This window comes from Fusarium mangiferae (assembly GCF_900044065.1).
Source record: "Fusarium mangiferae strain MRC7560 genome assembly, contig: FMAN_scaffold003, whole genome shotgun sequence".
Taxonomy (NCBI): domain Eukaryota; kingdom Fungi; phylum Ascomycota; class Sordariomycetes; order Hypocreales; family Nectriaceae; genus Fusarium; species Fusarium mangiferae.
In genome coordinates, this window is record NW_024573923.1 from 2,397,452 (window position 1) to 2,417,356 (window position 19,905).

Consider the following 19,905-nt stretch of genomic DNA (forward strand, 5'->3'; position numbering starts at 1 on the left):
GCTCCCAAGTGGAACCGGTGGATAACGTTGTTATCGATAAGAAAATTTCCCTCTAAGTTACTCTAGGTGGGATAGAGGAAAGATTCTAGGATCTTTGGTCAGAGACAAAAACATAAGAAGGGCCAATTCTGGTCGCAACATCTCAAAAATGGTGAAGTCGTACTTGTAAGTTAACGAGAAAACCTTGGCGACTCAATCTAACTCAAATCCCAATAGGAAATACGAGCATAGCAAGTCCTTCGGCGTCGTCGCCTCGCCAACCTCGAACATAGTATGGTCCTCGAAAGATCGAACAGGAACCAGCGCGGGACAGGCGATCGTCGCAGCGAATGAAGAGGTTCTCTCCTGGGATATTAAGAAGAGCGAAGTAACAAGCCGCTGGAGAGATGAAAGATGCACGGTTCCCGTAACTGCCATTGCCCAAAGCAAATCCGACAAGGACGTCTTCGCTGTGGGATACGAGGATGGTAGTATTCGATTATGGGATAGCAAAATTTCCTCCGTGATCCTCAACTTCAATGGTCATAAGTCGGCAATCACAAAACTCGCTTTCGACAAGTCTGGTGTCAGACTTGCCAGCGGCTCTAAAGACACCGATATCATCATCTGGGATCTTGTCGCAGAAGTTGGCCAATTTAAGTTACGAGGACACAAGGATCAGGTGACTGGCCTTCATTTTGTTGAGCCAGAACCTCAGGTCCAGGATGAAGACGATGCGCACGCGATGGTCCTTGATGGTGAAGGAACACACGACGGATTCTTATTGACGACTGGCAAAGATTCCCTCATCAAGCTATGGGATCTATCGTCGAGGCACTGCATAGAAACACACATATCGCAGACAAACGGCGAGTGCTGGGCTCTTGGATTGGCCCCAGACTACAGTGGATGTGTCACTGCCGGGAATGACGGCGAGATCAAAGTTTGGTCGTTGGACGCCGACGGCCTTGCATTGAGCGCCCGTCAAGTTGATACACCTGCTGCAGTCCGATATCTTCAGGATCGCGGAACATTACACCGACAGAGTAAGGACAGGACAACCGAAGTTGTCTTTCACCCAAAGAAGGATTACTTTGCAGTTCATGGCTCAGAAAAGGGTGTTGATGTGTGGAGAGTACGGGCCGAGGCCGAAATAAAAAAAGCACTGGCTCGTAAGCGAAGAAGACGTCGAGAGAAGGCGAAAGATGGGAAGGCCGTTGAGGAGGAGGCCAATGCAGAGGAGCCAGTGGATGTTTCAAAGGCAGACATTAGCGACGTCTTTGTTCAATATGTCATTGTGCGAACAGGAGGCAAGGTGCGCTCTGTTGACTGGGCCGTCCCTAGCGGACAAAAGGATCTCCACCTGCTGGTAGGAACCACAAACAACCTGCTCGAGTATTACAGCCTCCCATCTAAGGAGAAGACCGAAAAGTCAAAGAGGGACGACGTCCCTGATTATACGAGAGCGCTATCCGTTGAGCTCCCCGGTCACCGAACAGATATCAGGGCGCTATCGCTAAGCTCGGATGACAAGATGCTGGCATCTGCATCGAATGGTAGCTTGAAGATCTGGAACACAAAGACGCAGAACTGCATTCGGACATTCGAGTGCGGCTATGCTCTATGCTGTTCTTTCCTCCCAGGAGACAAAGTTGTTGTGGTTGGCACTAAGAGCGGTGAATTGCAGCTCTTTGATGTGGCCTCGGCTGCACTGCTTGATAGTGTCGACGCTCACGAGGGGGCCATCTGGTCTCTCAACGTCCACCCTGATGGCCAGTCCGTCGTCTCAGGCAGTGCTGACAAGACAGCCAAGTTCTGGGATTTCAAGATCGTACAAGAGGAAGTGCTCGGCACAAGAAGAACAACGCCAAAGCTCAAGCTGCAACAGTCGAGAACACTCAAGGTTTCTGACGATATTCTGAGCCTGAAGTTCTCACCGGATGCCCGACTTATTGCTGTTGCCCTCCTCGATAACACTGTCAAGGTTTTCTTCGTCGACTCCCTCAAACTCTACCTTAATCTTTATGGTCACAAGCTTCCTGTCCTTAGCATGGATATCTCATTTGACAGCAAGTTGATCGTCACAAGTTCAGCCGACAAGAACATCAGAATATGGGGTCTTGATTTCGGTGACTGCCACAAAGCTCTCTTCGGGCATCAGGACAGCATCCTTCAGGTCGCCTTTATACCTCACAATGATGACGGCAACGGGCACCATTTCTTCAGCAGCAGCAAGGACCGCACAATCCGATATTGGGATGGTGATAAATTCGAGCAGATTCAGAGACTGGATGGTCACCATGGCGAGGTGTGGGCTATTGCCATTGGCCACAGCGGCAACCTCTTGGTTAGTGCCGGCCATGATAAGAGCATCCGAGTCTGGGATGAAACAGAGGAGCAGATCTTCCTTGAGGAAGAGCGCGAGAAGGAGATCGAGGAACTATACGAGAGTACTCTTACGACATCACTGGAGCGGGACCCTGACGCCCAAGATGAGAATAATGAGGTTGCTGCGGCAAGCAAGCAGACCACAGAGACTCTCATGGCTGGTGAGAGGATAGCAGAAGCTCTCGAGATGGGCATGGCCGATCTCAACCTACTCAGAGAGTACGAGGAAGCCAAACTCACAAACCCTCATGCCCAGCCTCCTCAACGCAACCCCGTCTTCCTTGCCCTCGGAAATATCACCGCCGAGGCTTATGTCCTCTCTGTTTTGCAAAAGATCAAGGCTTCGGCACTGCACGATGCTCTGCTGGTACTCCCCTTTGCCTCCGTCCCCATCCTCTTCACTTTCCTTAACATTTTCGCGATGCGATCCATGAACATGCCCTTGACATGTCGCATCCTTTTCTTCATGCTGAAGACGCACCACAAGCAGATTGTTGCCAGCCGCACCATGAAGGCTATGCTTGACGGCATCCGTGTGAACCTCCGTGCTTCTCTCAAGCGACAGAAGGACGAGATGGGAGTTAACATTGCTGCCCTTAAGGTTGTGGGTATGCAGATTCGTGACAAAAGTATCAAGGACTATGTGGATGAGAATTGGGAGGAACAGAACGATGAGAAGAACGCCAAGAAGAGAACGTTTGTTCATGTTGCTTAATTGGATGACTGATTATATGTACATAAGGGCAAAAGTATAGATTTGGTAGTATTATATCCCCGTTATTGTAAAAAAATCGATAACGTCATTTGTCTAGAACCTCTTGCTCCTTACATGACACGCGATTTCGATCATGAAGACAGTCCTGAACTTGTTTACCCCAAATCGCTAACTGTAACTGAGCACAGTTACTTACGGTGCCTACAAACTACTATACGCGTTGAGCTTCCTCAAGTCATATGCGCGAGTAACGCTCAGACGATCAAAATACTGTAGACAGGTAGAATATAGCTTACCATTTAGTCAGATTTATACTTCCTGATAGTTGCTTAGACATGGTTACAACAAATATACATATTTTCAAGATGGAAGCGAGGTGATGCTTTGTCTGCACGATTGAACTAGACCAGAAACAGTCGGGGACGCTTAATGATCGGAAAGCAAACCGATGAAGGAGAAACCATTGAATCATGGTCTCTGATAACATTGCGAAGTCGGCACAGGGTAGATCGAAATTGATGTATTGACTTCGTCCAAAGATACCCCACGACTCGATTACCGGGACTCATCTCCGACCGAAGCTTCTCCATCGGAGGAGCAGTTCCGAAACCGCTTGCTTGCTTAAGCCAACAGCTATTTCGCCATTGAGCCAGTGAATGAGCGTAACAACTGATAAAACTCTTCTTGTACCCATCGTTCGTAGCCAACATGTTCGCTCTGAGACGTACAATGGCCACTATGGCCCCTCAAGCTACGTCTAGCCTCAAGCAGGCCGGCAAGGTTGTCTGCATCGGCCGCAACTTTGCGTATGTTCACCCATGGTTCAACCACTATGACATAAACTGATGACTATCTCTTAGGGAGCACATTGCTGAGCTGAACAACACCAAACCCAAGCAGCCCTTCTTCTTCCTGAAACCTACGTCTTCCATCGTCCTACCAGGCGAGGGCCCCGTCCTGAGGCCCAAGGGCATTGACATGCACTATGAGGTTGAGTTGGCTCTCGTAATTGGAAAGCTCACCCGGGATCTTCAAGCCTCTGATACCCAGGGAGCTCTTGATGCTATCAAAGGTGCGTCGAGCAGTGGGGACTATCACGAATTATGAAAGGCTGACCATCTCCAGCTTACGCTATCGCCATTGACTTCACCGCCCGCAACGCCCAGAATGAGGCCAAGAAGAAGGGTCTCCCATGGGACATCGCCAAAGGGTTCGATACTTTCTTGCCTCTGAGCAACATCATCCCCAAGACTGCCATTAAGGACCCTCACAATGTTGAGCTCTTCCTCCAGCTTAACGGCGAGACCAAGCAAAAGGGCTCAACCAACCTCATGATCTACCAGATCCCTCGTATCTTGAGCGACATCTCCAAGGTTATGACTCTCCACCCCGGCGATATTGTCCTTACTGGTACACCTGCCGGTGTTGGTCCTGCCGTGCCGGGTGATGTTGTTCGAGCAGGTGTGAGAATTGACGGAAAGGAGTTGGAGGAGGGTGCCATTGAGATTCCTGTGGAGGAATCGCCTAGCTCATATAGTTTTGCCGAGACTTGAAGCTGAATAAGTTGAAGTGAGTTGTATCATAGTAAGAACCTTCGACGTGAGTGTGCAGAATATCAAGACATGAGTGGTTTTTTTCTGCAACTACTACTACATCACCACATTTCATAACCCATAAGCCGCCTCCTCGACCTTTTTATACAGAACTTTTGCTACATTTTGATGGATCACGCCAGATTAGGATCCTGAATAGTGCCGGGCTTCGGTGCCGCCTCAGCCAGAGTACCACACTTGGAACAAGTCCTCTTGTCTTCGCTGCTCTTAAAGTCTTGAACCGCTGCTTTGATTTGAGTGCCAAGGTCGGTGCAATGGAACGCAGCCTCGTGAACAATCTCACCACAGTCACTGCAGTACCAACGCATACGATCGAGTGAGTCCTTAGGACGACGCTGCTCTAGGACAACTCCAACTGTGTTGGCGAAGCGGACGGGGTTGTGCGGTGTGTTTCCAGGTAGGAGAAACATATCACCTTCACGGATGATGATATCTCGGAACGCCCCCTCGTCGACGACTTTGAGCATCATTGCTCCTTTGTATTGGTAGAACCACTCGGGAGTTTGATTGATGTGGTAGTCAGTGCGGGCATTTGGACCACCAACGATCTGATGACAGTTATTAGCCATGCTCTTACCATGAAGTATTATAGTATTAGCAAAGCGTGAGTTACCATGACACTAAAGTCTTCATTGTAGACACAGTAGTTGTTGATAGGGGGCTGTAGCAGATGGGAGTTTTCTTCAAGCCTATTGTACTCATAATGGGATTGATTAGTGAGCCTGCTCCATATTCTGTCTGTGTCTTGCGAATTGCTTAGAGTCAAAGAGATTACTCACCACTTCGGAAGGTTAACTGGAGGCCCAAGCATGATGAGATGGCTACTCGTATGTCCGCGTATGGAGATAGAATTATAAGCAAAGGTGAGAAACCAATATAGGTGGTGGACAGTGGAAATGTAAGAGGTAGTTGAAGTCAAAGATTGATAAGAGTGAGGGGCGTCAATTGCGGATAATTTGCAAGTATGAAGGTAAAACAAGTATAGTAGGTAGAGTTGCGGATGTCACGGGAGAGGCTGACATCAACCAATTACATATAACGAGACTTTACAATAAGATAACAAGTAGGTATTCAGGATTACAGAGGAGAAGTGCCTAATATTATATACTGATAATCATCAACAAATTCCATCTTGGAATAGCCGTGGTAGAGCTCCCCGCAGTTCCGCGGCAGTTGGTCCTTGTTAGTCGTCGGGAAAGGTACAGTGGACGAAGGGGGCTGTCGGAACGCCCCCGCCCTCTGTAATAGTGCCTAGCCGAGACACTGTACTTTGGTCCACAGACGTTTTACTACATCAAACAATGTACCTCGCCCGACTGTCGCGTCATTCCATCACTCCCTTGTCATCGCCATCGACCGACCTCTAACCACCATCTGAAGGGGTAGAGGGGTCCGCCTGATCCTGCGCACGTTTGAGCTGGTTTCATGAATTCCAGCTGCTCTACTTACCTACATCAATACACTGGACCGCCTCTTGGCAACTTCTGACTCAACTACAGCATTTATTTGTACCTACCATAGCGATCAAGCGAACAAAAACCACGATAACACAATAATGGATCACGCACACATGGACCACAGCGGCATGAGCCACAGTGGAATGGACCACGGAGATATGGATCATGGACACGGAGGAGGCATGAAGGATATGTGCAGCATGAACGTATGGTGCTATCTCCTCCTATCCATATGTACAGATGCTGATCATGGTAGATGCTGTTCACTTGGGACACCACCAATCTCTGTATCGTCTTCCGCCAATGGCACGTTCGCTCGACAACCTCCCTCTTCTTCTCCCTCGTCGCTGTGATTTTCCTCGCCGTCGGCTACGAAGGTCTCCGTTCCCTCTCGCGACAGTACGAAGAAGCCCTCGATAATCGCGTTCGAGCCGCACCCAGTAAGCTCCTCCTCTCCCTTCCAAGACCGCATAAATCCATTTCCTGTCCGAGGAACCCCAAGAACAAAACCAGAATGTTGCTTTGTATCTCCTTGCCTTGTCTGTGTTACTCTCTGGGGGAAATTGCCCTGCTAAGTCTTCCCGTGAGGTCTTGATGTTCCCGTTACTGAGTCGACTCCCATCCTTGCAGGACAATCCCAAGGACAGGCCGATCAGCGTGCTCACCTCATCAAGGCTGTCTTATACGGCCTGCAGAACTTTTACGCGTTCATGCTTATGTGAGTAGCCGAGTCTACTGTCGTGGTTAACAACTCACAATTCTGATAAAACAAGGCTCATTTTCATGACATACAACGGCTGGGTTATGGTTGCTGTTTCTCTCGGCGCATTTCTGGGGTATCTATTCTTTGGAAAGCGAACTTCTGCTACCAAGGATAACGCATGCCATTAAAGGGGCTCAACGTTTATGAAACGGTCATGACGAACCTAAAGGACACGCGAAGTCTAAATGATTGCAATTGGAAACCTAAAGCTTGACACTTTTCATCATAATCCACCACTATCAATGTTAAGCACTCTTTGCCTCTCTCTACGAACCCTAGAAATATCTGAGTTAACATTTATCAATCTTGTTTCTATTTCTATCATATACCTTCAAAATCTCTACATCTTTGACGCATCGCCAGGTTCAGTCCGCTTCTCTGGAATTTTCTCACCCAGGTCCCCCAAGCTATCCGCATGGGCAATGATCTCCTCATCGCCAAAGCTGTCATTATGCTCAAATCCAGGCTCCTGTGCATATGCAATTCTCGCTGCGTCTACCAATATGCGTGCCGTCATTCCCCAGACCTTGAATCTCCCATCTGGTTCCTCTTCTTTTTCTAGCTTATCAACCAAACGGCTCTGCTCGCTATCCCGCCGCGGCTTCGAGATGCTTTGGTTGTTGACTGGGACGTAAAAGTTGTGCACCCGCCATGGGTGATCTTTCCATTGATTCCAGAACCCATCGTACCATTGCCCTTCAGGCAACGTTTCACCCGGGGCGGGAGGAAGATCCTGCGCCTGGAGGAAATTGTAAAAGGGTGCACTGAAGACGGCGGCGACTTCGCGAGCATCGAGTCTGGGAATCATAGTTGCCTCAACCGTCGGTGCCGGTTCTCCTGCTGTGCGCTGGTCCGCATGGAGAAAGGCAACACATGGTCTCACGACGAGGTGTGTCCGAGCTAAGGAAGGGGGTAGATAGCAAAGATGCTCGACGCGGAAGGGTTTTGGAAGTTTGCTATCATCCATGGGAAGTCCAATTTCTTCCCAAGCTTCTCGGCGGGCGATTTGGACTGCATAACAGAATTAATGATGAAGAATGGCAGCTGAGAGCACACGCCTTACATGGTGTCTCTTCAAGATCATCTGCCTTGCCTCCGGGAAAGGCAGCATGGCCAGAAAAGTTCCTCAGACTTGCAGCGCGCATGGTAATTACCACGCGTAAATCGCCGCGACGGTCAGCATACAGCAGTACCAAGACTGCTGCCCGCCTCCGAACGGGTAGACGATCCCATAGTGGGAATGGAGGGGGCTTGTATGCACGGAAACGAGCAATAGCGGCCTTGCGAGATATGATGTTGGTCAGTAATCGGCAGTATATGTGTGAAGAGTCGCTCAAGAGACGCATTGAAGCAGCAAGGTGTGAGATATGCGGATGACGAGCAGGGCACAGGTGAACAGCTCAATTCGACTCAACTCACAGCGGACATTGCGTTCAAGGGCGACATGGTCAGAGAGTCGTAATACAGCGACGCCTCACCGTGATTGATCAGCTCCTCCCTGGTAGCTTCGCGGATGCCCTTCTGTAGCGCCTCAACCACGTCAGCGTCGGTGATGCTGTGGCTTTCAGTCTGTGTCTCAGTTGAGGTCTCGTTATTGATAGAGGCTCCTGTTTCGTAGATCATGATGGGTGATCAACGAGGGCCGAAACTCTAATAGCCCAGAGCGGACAAGCTCAGTCACTGAACCTGCTTCCTAGGCGACGGCTCACTATAAGAATGTATTTTTTCCCGCTCTTTTGGTTAAGCAGTTGTTAGTCTAGAGGTAGAAGCCTTGGGAGGGAAGAGACAAGTAAACTACCTAATGAGAGTTGCCTCGGTCAGGAAGCCGCTCCGGCTCCGGATCTTGAGGATCTGAGTCTGCGGGGGCGGGGCTCGGAAGACAACCAATTAGTCAATGGGTATGGGAAAACAGCCCGAGACAAGACGTATCACGGTTCTTATTAGGATTGATAGGCCACCTAGGTAATGGAGGAAAGAAATGCATATTTTAGTAATAACAGCAGCGAAGTAAAGCTATGCCATTTCAATGTGAGCGACGAGAATAAGAGGGAAACTCAGTACCTTGTGGTTCTCGACACAAACGATTCAAGATTGACCCAGCCAGCTCGACAGCTGCATCACTCACTTACCAGAATATCTCCCAGAAGCTCAAATTGATCAGTCAAATATATCATTATCAGTATATGGCACAGATTAATACTATGCAATCTGGGGCCAATTCTGAAACCAACACTAACTGATCCAATGGAAACAAGGTACGAGCTTAGCCTGGGTTTTATGATTGTTGCATTATACGGAGATAGATATTGAGCAACTGTTTCATACAATGTCTTCTGAATCGCCAAGGCAGGAAAAATGTAATATAAGGAAACAACCAGGGTCTGTTGCCGAGTACCAAACCTGGGCCTTGCAGATCATCTTTAAAGTCGATTTCACTTTGCTCTCACACCTAGTTCATGTCTCATAGAGTAGTTGCATTAATCGAATACCATTTTGGGGGAATCTTGTGTAATACGACACGCCGCGCTCAAATGCAATGCCAAGCAGACCTCATTCAGTAGGTGTCACCCATGTCTTCCTTATACTCATGACTCAACGTCCAATCTCTTCCTCTGGAATCATCTTGATCTGAGTTCTGAGCTGAGTTCGTCTCCTCTCACCTCTTGCTTGAATCAACCTCGCTCCGTCACGTGCATTTGAGATCAGGTCCTTGACCTGCACTCCTGTTCTTGACAAAGACTTATGTTCTGGTGATTTCTCCGGGAATTGTGGTATGGAACGAGGCTTTCCCAGTTCCATTGAGTTGCGTTCCTCACTTCTCCGCGCGAAGAAATCCTTGACGACTTCCCTCATTCTGCCATCATCGGCATAAAGCTCGTCTTCGTCATCGATTTCAAATATACTGCGTGGCGGAGAAGTAACACTCCCAGTTTCTGATGAAGGAGGTATTGAAGGTGAGTATGGCCCCTTTGTAGGATAACTGGCGGCCGTCAGAGATGCTCGGCTAGAGCTCGCGGACAAAGCCGAGTCTTTCCTTCGCGTAAAGAGGGATCTTGCCCCAACACTGAGACGTCGACTGAGTGAGGTGCGGGATCGTGCAAGAGAAGAAGCACCGTATATGGATTGCCGTTTGTCGTTGTTGGCCAATCTGGTGGCAATGCGATGATACTCATCCGCTGTTTCGAGGTCGCTGAAGTAGTTGTAGCATGACCCGGCCTGCCAATTAATATCTTCATCGAAGGGGTCTTCTAGGTTGGGAACTGGTTCTAATGCTGTCATTGTTGATGTTGCACTACTCAGGCGCTTTGTCTTAGCCATATGTAGTGATACAGATCTCCTTTGGGCTTTCGGTGATTCCGGAGACGTATAACTGTGATTGCTCAGCACGCTATCACAGTCTGGCTCGAGAGGAGGCATGCTGCTGTCAGAGGATCTTGGCTGATAGTCTGCGAGTGGTGTAGGCTCATCATCAAATATGGGTTCGTCCAAAGAGATGCCGTAACTACTGGATGAGTCGTCTCGCATGGATTTAGGCGAAATAGAAGGTGAATACTGAGGTCGAGATATAGCGGACGTCCAATCAATGCCAGGTCCAACGTCGTGGCCCGTAATCTGTTGAATTTTCTGAGATGATCTTCGTTCACGGAGTGAAGTGGTGCCCGATATACTCATACGCGATGCCCTTTGTCTTGTTAAAGCCTTGGGAACAACCACAGGGGGTTGCTGAGGTAATGCATTGGGATCATTTCCTGGGCCTAAGGTTTGTGGGAAAGCACTGAATCTTGGTGGTGGTTTCGCCTTTGATGAAGTCCTGGAGAGTGTCGTTGGAGGTAGTGGCAAGGGCCTATTGCGATAAAGGTATGCGTTTTGAGGTGGCAGTACGAGTTCGATACTGCTCACTGGGCGTGTGCAACTTGTCATACTGGTTGAATGTCCGCACTTGTCGATGGCCCGATCTTGTCGTTTGCTGTATAAGTCGGCCGCGTCGGGATATCGCAGGGTCAGGGCCCTGCATGCAGGATGACTCGTTGGTTTGCAACCCCGTGCTGCCAATGGTGGTCACTCGAACGACAGAAGCTGGTCCCCGATCTAACCTTGAAAGCGCACGGTGCCCTTTGTCTTGGACAAGTACTGCGAACTTCGAGCTGACCCCTCCAAAAAGAACTGTCTATCCTTTGATATCACCTTGAGAGATCGATATCGTCGAAATGCAGTCCACTGTGTTGTTGGATTCGAAGGAAGCACAAACAAAGCAAGTGTTAATAATGCGAGACGGAGGAAAAGCCTCGTTTTGCGTGGCCTTGAGTCGCCAACTACATCTTAAGACTTTCTCCAGGCAATTGTGAGTTTGAGCCGTCATAGTCCGGCGACGTGATCAGGCCTATAGGATCCCATTTCCCTCCGGAGTCACCTGGGATTTAGCGGGTTGTGGCGGGAGGCTTGAGTCTAGGCTCAGTGAGTCGAGCGACACATATTGGCCAAGGCCATGCGTAGCATTCCAGCAAGCTTTTCCCTTCCAAGTGTCTTGATTGCGAAGACTGACCGCCCAAGCCTCGCGAAGTGCTCACAAAGGAAAAAGTCGGTCTTTTCATCTTCCTTTTCGGTTAAGTGAACGAAGATCTCAAAGCATCTTCTGCATCTGGATGTGTGGCGGCCTGAGAAGCACGCACACTGCAAAAAGCCATTATCGTTGGAAGCCGTCTGGTCATGCCCATAAACAAGACAAGAGAAAGAAATAGAGACAACATTGCGACGTAGTCGCTAGAAGCCAGAGGGCGCCATCACACGCGCCAACGATGCCGGTACCTCCAAGATTCACCACATTGTAACATTATGTGTTCCCGGAAGCATCGTCAACTTTCACCGAGTTCCAATTTGTCTTCAATTCGTTTGATATAGCTATATTTGTAATTAGATCGAATCTTGGTCCAGGAGGGGCCAAGCTATCACAAGTAGACGCGGGACGAGCCATCCGGGCCATGGTAGGAAGATCGTCAGGTCATAATCATGAATCTGTAAACTTTCCCAGCTACCGGGAATGGCCTCGTGGCAACACAAGCCTTTGCCGGCCAAACCCTGATTCATTAGGGTATCTGGCCCAGCACGAAGCCTCAGTGAGGAATGTTGACTTGGCGAGTAGCATAGAATTAGGGAAAGTGTCCAAATCTTGCCCAGAGGCATGGTCGAGTATCAGCGACGCCGTAATTGCTATACAGCCCACCCCAGTTGACCGGGCTGACCGCCGTTTGGGTTCCCTGAGTAATTTTGTTGATGACGCACTTAATCGTCCTCATTATCTTTGCCTTGGTAATCTCCAAGTAGGATATCGTCGACTCCAAGGCCTGAAGAGTTGTTTCTCAACCATTCTGTCTCGACACGGAAGAAGATCCATACCCATCGACGGAACACTTCGAGGAATTCAATCAAAAAGATGCCTCCCTCTAGATCGCTGAACCTATCGAGACGTCCATTGAGCTTCATGGACCATGTGCATCTCAACATCAGATCCATGCCGATCACTAGATAGTACAGGTTAGGATACCTAAAAACAAGACGATCTCGCAGCCCGAAAGGATGAGTGGGTGATTCACGATCTTGCTTCGGAGAAAAAAGGGTCATGTCCCAATCCTTGGCCACATCCCAATAGAAAGAGTACAGAGAGTTGATGAGTACAGCAACAAGCCAAGCTTTGTGAAGAGCTGCTTTGGAGTCGGGGTCTTCTGCCGACCTTTGCCAAGCACTGGTAATGAGCACGGGGAATGCAGTCGAATATTTGAGAGCGTTGGCCAGGTGCTGGCCACCCCATCCCGTGGACTCCTTGTATGGGGCTCGCCGAACTCGAAAGTACTCGATCAAGCACTGGCGAAATCGTATTAAGCTCGGCACTCCCATAATAAATGGTACGAGCACTGTTCCTCCACAGTTGCGATCAGGTCGCTGCGTAGACGAACCTTCCGCCGAGAAGAACATGCATAGAGTAATGAAGAGATCTCCAAAAACCTTGGCATATGATGTCAACACATCCGCCAACAGAATATCCCCAAACTTGCCGTCCTGCGGCTCAGCAAGCCCGCCCAAGCTCACGCGTCGCAAAGTTGCCAAGAATCTTCTTCTTCCTCCGCTGGGCAGATTCCTCAATGGAACAATGAACATAGCAATCAAAGCAGTGAGATATGTCAACGGCATCCACCCGAAAGCAACGACACGCTCAGGTATGCCCCATGTGCAAACCCAAAAGAGCGACACAGATAATGCGAATAACGCCGAAAGTGCAATAGCGAGGCGGTACGTCGAGCCATGGTGCGGAATATGTTGCGGCGATGCTCGACCCGGATATCGAATCAACTGTGGAACGTCGACGTTGAAAAGATAGAGACAATGAAGATTTAGCCCCCATCCCCAGACAGCTATCATCGGTTAGAAAAAGGCAACATGACCAGAATAGGGATCCTGCTCACCCAAAGTCGCAATAAAGCCAACACGGTAAGGCAAAGGAAAAGCTAAGCTGAAGGAGTCAAGCCCCGGGTCAACAGCCGGATCACCGTCCATTGAAACGAACCGCCATCGAGCGAACGTCACAGGCTTATTGAACAATGAGATGCGCTCAGGAGCGGAGAAGAATGATTACAAGGCGACAGCGGCAAAAGAATGACTGGAAGGGTAAAGTTCATGAGGTTTTGCGACAGTCCAAGCTGTCCTCAACTTTAGGTGAGATTAAACATGAGCGGGTCCACACTCTTTTTTTCAGGGGTGTTTTGTGTCTACCGACCTTATCCCTGATAAACGTCAGCCTTTTCCTATCAGGCTTGGCGATGTTATCTGTGCCACAACTGCGCGCCACAATTGTGCTACTGCCACACTCACGACACGCGCGCGGCTGACATGATATTCCAACAGAAAACCCCACGCGCAACCGAACTCATCGAGACGCCACCAACCCTCCCCTCCCCACCACACCACACCACACCACACCGTACCCACCCATGCCCACGTTGCTTTTGAGGTTGTTTGTTTGCGGAAGGATCATCATCCAGCGACGTAAAAAAGGTTCTAAACGACACACGGAGGACTGGCAAGCGACAGTTCAGGGTGCAGCGGCTTCAAGCAGCTCGACATCCACCAGCATGAGGGAGGATGAGGCTGTCGAGACCCTCGTCAGCTGCGGAACTTGGCAACCTGAACAGCTAGATCGACAGCGCTAGACTCTGGATTGTAGCCGCACTCCTCTTGTCACGCCGTTGAAACAAGCCCCTCTGGCTTCTGCAAGTCCACATATCTTTCTCAATGTTAACAAGCTCCAGCCCAAAGGCCCTAGTCCGGCCACAAGCGCTCCTCACCGTAGATCTAGGGGTTAAATCCGGCTTGATACCATTCGCTAGCCCGAGTTTTTGGAACTGCGAGGAGGTTGCGGAACAGCAACTCCCCTTGCCCCGGCAGACCAGGTCTCCATCGGAGGCATGGGACATACAGCAGCTTGCAGGTACAGTGTAAGATTGGTCTGCGGAAGTTTGCTCTTGTCACTTCTCCCTTGTCTTTTTTGTCGGCTCACTGGTAGGCTGGTCCTGGCGTAGGTAATACGCTATCGACCGATGGCCCAGCCAAGGAAGGTCTCTATCCGTTGGGGACTTGGGAAGAAAATCCTTTTCAATCATGAAATTATCCGGCTGAGATGGTTCGTGACCAATGAAGGACCTTGTCCCACCTGCCTACATGGGCTACCAGGCTGCGCAGACTGGGAAGAGGGGCATCATATTCGCTGATCTACGAGGGGAGTTTATGCAAATCAGAATCACATTCACATTAATAACATAAATGGCCCTCATCCGAAGCTGTCCATAGTTGGAATGCTCTTGCAAGGCTGAAAAGAAGGACGTGGCATTGGACGATTCGGTTTGTCTGGGTGCACCCCATTAATGACCTAAGACCAGACGCCACTGTCACCTCTCCAGTGGGAATGACACATTGGCTTCGGTTTCTTTGTTAACGGACCCTGCAAAATACAGAGACAGACCCAGCTTTTCTTTTTTGTGCTCCTGATGCCTGCCGACGAACCCGACACTCTCCCGCTCTCCCACCTCCCAGGAGCAGCAGCACCAGGGCGTGAAGTAAGGCGAGGTGTGGCTCAAATGCACCCGACAGATGAGAATCCTGGCGGACGCAATCTTCCTTGAGCTCAAGTCAAAAATTCGGCGGCACAATCGGCTGCCGACTGGAAGCCCCCCCATATAGACCAACCAGTCCGCTGTCTGACACATTGGGGGAGCCCAACCTGCGGTTCTTCATGATATTCATGGATGCTCCATTATCCGGGCTCCTGGATCTAGAGGAATTCTAGCGGATCCGATCATCATGTATTCTTCTCAGACGCCAAGTTTTACCGCCGAATTTATCAAAGAAGAACCCGGAAAGCCAGTCCCCCAGAAGCCCGTCCGAAGAAGGGGCCTGAATGATCAGATAAAATGGGTGAAGGCGTGGATGTCAAAGTTACCTCAAGGGGATGAGGATTGGGACAACAACAAACCTTCGACGCTAGAGGACATTCTCCGTCTGCGTGATCGTTTGACCATCTCTCACGTTGAGTCGCGTCGGGACATGGACTGGCTAGCTCTTCTCGAGACCTATGCCGCTGCTTCCAAAGACTTTGAGGGACGAGAAACTCAGCTTCACTGCATGGTAATGGTCGCAGCCTGTCACGTGGCTCATGATCAAGGCCGTACCATAAACGAGGTTATGGATGCCATGGCTAAATGCGTTACTGGAGGCAGTGATACTCTTAGATCCAAGCGATTTGCACTACCCAAGTGTGTACAGATTGGCGATGAACTTGCTAAAGTACTGGGACCACGGGCGTATGAGCTCCCATTGAGAGGTAGGCTGTCTTGAGCTCCCGCTCGATTTATCCGATACAAGATTCTTTGTTCTCACGATGTACAAACTAGTAAACTCGTATTTTACTTTTGGCCAGCACTTTACCGTCGAATGCTTCCCGATACTGCGCAGAGAGTCTGCTTTTGCGCATCGTCCAAACAACAAACTGCCCTCAGACTTACTCCGAATTCCAAATCTCGTCTATGAACTCTGTGACGGGAAGGTTAGGTAGGTGACGGTGTCACGTCACTCCTGTGTCGATTTCTGGACTCACAATCGGCAGTCTACAACAAATCGAAAAGGCCCTAGAGCCAGGCGGTGCGAAGGCCAAGGCGAGATCGAAGTCACAGACGAAGTCGAAGGCGAGGTCGACGGGAAGCCCAGACAGCACCTGGAGTGTCGTTTCCAGCGCGAATACGGAACACGATATGATACATATCATGAAATAGAACTTGTCGTTTGTCGGAAAGTCTATACGGGTTCCAGATGGAGAGGGATGTAGAGGAACCTTATGTGTCCTCCTTGAGCTTTGAGCCCCGTTTCCCGGAGATGAAGGGCAGATGCTGGTTCCCACGTCTCCTTCTGGGAAGACCGTTTATCTCTGGAAACGAGCTCAACATCGTATTTTGTGTTTCCGAGGGCCACGACAACTGCAGTATACCCTTTTAGCAATGTCGAAGTGTTGCCTTTTTCGAGACGAAAAGCCTGGGGGCTAATCTCAGGCATTTTGAGATCTTTAATGACCATTCCGAACCCTCTGGCCCACGATTTGAGATCCTCTTCCTGCAAAGCATTAACATGTGATGAAACCAGGGGTTTGAGTTACTCCATGAAAAAGAATAACGGAAAGGCGAATATTACCAGATCTTGTAACAAAGCCTCACACAGTAGTCCACATGACTTGGGTAAGCCATAAGTCAATAACCCTTCTTTCTTCTCAACGGGAAAGAGAGTCAAAACTTCTGTCGTTGCGTCTTGTTGTAGAGCCTGCACACGGGGGCTTAGAGGCATCAGCCTATACAAAGGAGTTGTCATGCTTGGGTACTTTCATTGCATAAGTTGTGTGCCGCCAAGGAGAGTTAGAAGACAGCCGGGACCTACAGAAAAAGGCACAGTCAACCTGGACTACCTTAACAATTACTGCATCCGTACACGACACGTTAGGCAGCTACCTTGAGAAATGAACCGGGGTGCCTCAGGCTTCACGGCAGATCAGATCGTCCGCCGGGGATTCAGGATCGATGCCGTGGTGATCCCCTATCCGATGACAACCTGGTTATATGGGCGTCGGGAAAAGAGAGAACTCGTATCGTGAGTTTTTCTCGCCCAAGTATGTACTTTCATGCTTCTTGGCAGCCTGGGAACCCTCAATGGCGGCAATGCTTGTTCTGCGAGACAATTACTGGCCTTTGCTATACCCACGCCAGGCTTGCCGAGAGAGAAGAAGAGCCCCAGCCCAACCGTTGCAGGACGGATCTTTTCTTCCACCAGCACGCGATGGCTGCATTGTTTCCGCTATTCAAGTAAATGAGATAGAACTAGTGATGCAGAATTTTCTTGGTTGAGTCTGAAATGCATCATTTAAAAGGCTGCAAGCCTGGAACTAGTCTGCAGACAAGTGAGACGAGAAGCTAGTCAATGAGGCGTGAGCAAGTTTCCCCCTCGTCATGCCTCTTGCAACCTTTCTGGAATATCGTTGCGGCCTAGATCTACGATGCCTGAAGATCACCTTGGTCAGGTTCTAGAAGACAACGTTTTGTGTATCTAGCCTTGCCTCATTCGTCTTTAGCTCTCCAACCTCGCTGCCTTCAAGTTTCGCAGAATATCGCCATTCAGTTCCTTTCAGTTGAGATGAGCCTCCGGAGAAATCAGACTCGCAAGCTTATCCAAGTCCGTTAAGTTTATAACTTTGCTAAGTAGATAAGCATGTCAATATTGTCCACTTTTTCGTCAAGCGTGTTTGTGTTTGTGTTAGCTTTCGGCTCTAACGTGATCGCCCGGAAATGAAGTATTGGCCCACTCCTTCTTTGGACGGATGTGATGCCAGCCTCAGATCTACTCTAACTCTAAGCCTTGGATTGGCAGGGCTCTCGGTATTTGCTGGCGCCTTCTTTTGGGTGCTGGTCCCTGACTCGCGAGCTTCCACATTTCCGTGTCTCCGCCTTGGCTACCTAAGCACTGGACCAGGTAACGGGGTTACCCATGATCATGGACTAAAAATTACCAGAAAGGGAGGTAAGACAGACTGGAAATGACGATTGGTTGGGGTGTGTCTCGCCATAGAGTAGTAGTAGTTGGGGCTGGAAATATCGACCTAGGGTGTGATGCGCTCAACAACTTGGAAGGTTGCCAAATGAATCAAGATCGACTAAAAGCTGCGGAATTCGGATCTCGATGACGTAGATTATAGTGAAAGTACACGATAAAGAAAACATCCAAGTGGCTCACAGACAAGCCAAGGGAGCAGCAATATCAGATCAGGTTATCATGATGGCAAAGGAAACTGACACTCGGGGATATATACATGGGTATTCCCTTTCTTCACATGCCCGTATAGACCAATCAACTCGGCTTGCTCGCCTTTAGATATACCGAGGTCCAAAGAGATTACGGCCCAAAGGGACCTTGTCCTGGAGGAACTCCATCCCTTGAGGTTGATAGTACGTAAACAAACACCAGAGAGCCTTGAGATGATCTTACCACTTCTGTCGGCTCTAAAGGCAAGCTACGAGTTCCACATTGCCTCTACAAACCCCGCAACCGATCTACGAGCTAACAGGCTTCCCACGCTTCCATATCATTTCCACATTGTGCCAAGCGCGGCGGAAGTTGCCAGGCCACGCAGATAGGCCCAGGGCTGAAAACGATGACATTGATTGACAGCCTCTGGTACCGTGTCTGTCATCCATCGGCTATCGACTGGCCCAATTTTCAGGGGTCTCGTTTCTTTGTCTGTGCGTTCCGAGCGCACCAAAAAAAGAAAGAAAAAAAGTTTGAAATACTTATAATATTCCTCCATTCAATCGCTCGGACCTTCAGTGGCCGGACTTTACGTACATATGTGACCGGCTACTGGCTTATGTATGTATGCACTGATGAATTATCATGATTTAGGGTTGGGCTTTTACCTAAAAGGGGCGGGCCGTGCCTGTAAGAAGCGCCGTTGTGCAGATTAAACCCGTCGTATTCACTGCGTTGATGAGGCGCAACCGAAATGCTTGACACTTTTGACAGCCAGTGGTAACCGGTCATGGTCCGGATTATGCCCGGAGGTAGGCATAACATGCTCTATTATTAGACTGCTTTCATGGATTGAATGAGGCCGAACCCCCTCAAGGTATAATGCAACGACCTCATTCTCGTACCGTCCCTAGGTATGCCAAAAGGGGGCCGATAGATAACGAAATTGTATGTAACAAAAGCAAGCGACTTTTGATACACAACACGTCAGATACCAATTGTAAGCTGTTGCTACCCAAGTACAGCCACCAGCCCAGGGCGCCGATCAAATCACCGAATGGAGCGTGCCAAGCCAAAGGATTGGCTCGTTCTGCTTATCCGCAATCCTCTGAGACTATTGATGCCGTGAAGAAAGGTATGGATCACATACCGCTTTGATATTCAGCTATTGACTATAGTATCATAGATGTCTTGCTACTATGTACACATACCTAAACACGTTCCTTTTCGTCCATGCCAGGCTTTGAAGAGCATTTCTGATGTCTATCAGCAATCAAGACGCTGTCCTTGGCGTCGGAAGTGATGCACTAAACAGTCTAGACTGTACCCTGGCAGGACGAGATGTTGCCAATTTCTAATTATAGATGATCTCGCCTAGGTAGCGACTACTACTTAATACGGCCGGCGACATGAAAACTCGGGTTACACCAGCTGGTGTCTGACCAAGCCCTTCACAACGGCGCAGGAGAAGGAGAGAAATTCGTGTGGTAGAGTTGCATACTGAATGAGTGCAACAGACCGAATGAGGGCATTGGTCGCGCCTCTCCTCTTTCTGGTATCTGGTATGCTATAACTCATGTTATAGGTTGACGCCAAGGTACCAATAATGACTTTTCCGTATATCCGTGATGGTTCTCTATGTGCTACAAGTATGTAGAACGA

At 49.3% G+C, this 19,905-nt stretch overlaps 9 protein-coding genes across 9 annotated transcripts; 4 read left to right on the forward strand and 5 right to left on the reverse strand.

The window, feature by feature from the left end:
- Positions 1-148: 148 nt before the first annotated feature.
- Positions 149-3,082, forward strand: FMAN_04356 (putative DIP2-Dom34p-interacting protein; the record flags this gene model as incomplete). Its single annotated transcript, XM_041828944.1, has 2 exons — positions 149-165; positions 217-3,082. 2 exons carry the CDS (start codon positions 149-151, stop codon positions 3,080-3,082), a joined length of 2,883 nt encoding a protein of 960 aa, XP_041679757.1.
- A 738-nt stretch (positions 3,083-3,820) lies between these two features.
- FMAN_04355 (related to C.elegans ZK688.3 protein and E.coli hpcEp) lies at positions 3,821-4,635 on the forward strand (the record flags this gene model as incomplete). Its single annotated transcript, XM_041828945.1, has 3 exons — positions 3,821-3,888; positions 3,943-4,154; positions 4,208-4,635. 3 exons carry the CDS (start codon positions 3,821-3,823, stop codon positions 4,633-4,635), a joined length of 708 nt encoding a protein of 235 aa, XP_041679758.1.
- Positions 4,636-4,808: 173 nt separating this feature from the next.
- FMAN_04354 (putative 3-hydroxyanthranilic acid dioxygenase) lies at positions 4,809-5,506 on the reverse strand (the record flags this gene model as incomplete). Its single annotated transcript, XM_041828946.1, has 3 exons — positions 4,809-5,243; positions 5,309-5,384; positions 5,475-5,506. The coding sequence occupies 3 exons, from the start codon at positions 5,504-5,506 to the stop codon at positions 4,809-4,811; spliced, it is 543 nt and encodes a 180-aa protein (XP_041679759.1).
- Positions 5,507-6,250: 744 nt separating this feature from the next.
- On the forward strand, positions 6,251-7,043 carry FMAN_04353 (uncharacterized protein; the record flags this gene model as incomplete). Its single annotated transcript, XM_041828947.1, has 4 exons — positions 6,251-6,358; positions 6,409-6,592; positions 6,741-6,870; positions 6,926-7,043. The coding sequence occupies 4 exons, from the start codon at positions 6,251-6,253 to the stop codon at positions 7,041-7,043; spliced, it is 540 nt and encodes a 179-aa protein (XP_041679760.1).
- Positions 7,044-7,255: 212 nt separating this feature from the next.
- Positions 7,256-8,538, reverse strand: FMAN_04352 (uncharacterized protein; the record flags this gene model as incomplete). Its single annotated transcript, XM_041828948.1, has 3 exons — positions 7,256-7,926; positions 7,979-8,195; positions 8,335-8,538. 3 exons carry the CDS (start codon positions 8,536-8,538, stop codon positions 7,256-7,258), a joined length of 1,092 nt encoding a protein of 363 aa, XP_041679761.1.
- A 969-nt stretch (positions 8,539-9,507) lies between these two features.
- Positions 9,508-10,836, reverse strand: FMAN_04351 (uncharacterized protein; the record flags this gene model as incomplete). The annotated part of the gene is made up of 1 exon (XM_041828949.1): positions 9,508-10,836. The coding sequence occupies one exon, from the start codon at positions 10,834-10,836 to the stop codon at positions 9,508-9,510; it is 1,329 nt and encodes a 442-aa protein (XP_041679762.1).
- A 1,359-nt stretch (positions 10,837-12,195) lies between these two features.
- FMAN_04350 (related to ERD1 protein, required for retention of luminal ER proteins) lies at positions 12,196-13,464 on the reverse strand (the record flags this gene model as incomplete). Its single annotated transcript, XM_041828950.1, has 2 exons — positions 12,196-13,322; positions 13,374-13,464. 2 exons carry the CDS (start codon positions 13,462-13,464, stop codon positions 12,196-12,198), a joined length of 1,218 nt encoding a protein of 405 aa, XP_041679763.1.
- Positions 13,465-15,264: 1,800 nt separating this feature from the next.
- FMAN_04349 (uncharacterized protein) lies at positions 15,265-16,232 on the forward strand (the record flags this gene model as incomplete). Its single annotated transcript, XM_041828951.1, has 3 exons — positions 15,265-15,784; positions 15,855-16,011; positions 16,067-16,232. The coding sequence occupies 3 exons, from the start codon at positions 15,265-15,267 to the stop codon at positions 16,230-16,232; spliced, it is 843 nt and encodes a 280-aa protein (XP_041679764.1).
- Positions 16,233-16,254: 22 nt separating this feature from the next.
- Positions 16,255-16,818, reverse strand: FMAN_04348 (uncharacterized protein; the record flags this gene model as incomplete). The annotated part of the gene is made up of 2 exons (XM_041828954.1): positions 16,255-16,566; positions 16,645-16,818. The coding sequence occupies 2 exons, from the start codon at positions 16,816-16,818 to the stop codon at positions 16,255-16,257; spliced, it is 486 nt and encodes a 161-aa protein (XP_041679765.1).
- Between the last annotated feature and the right edge of the window lie 3,087 nt (positions 16,819-19,905).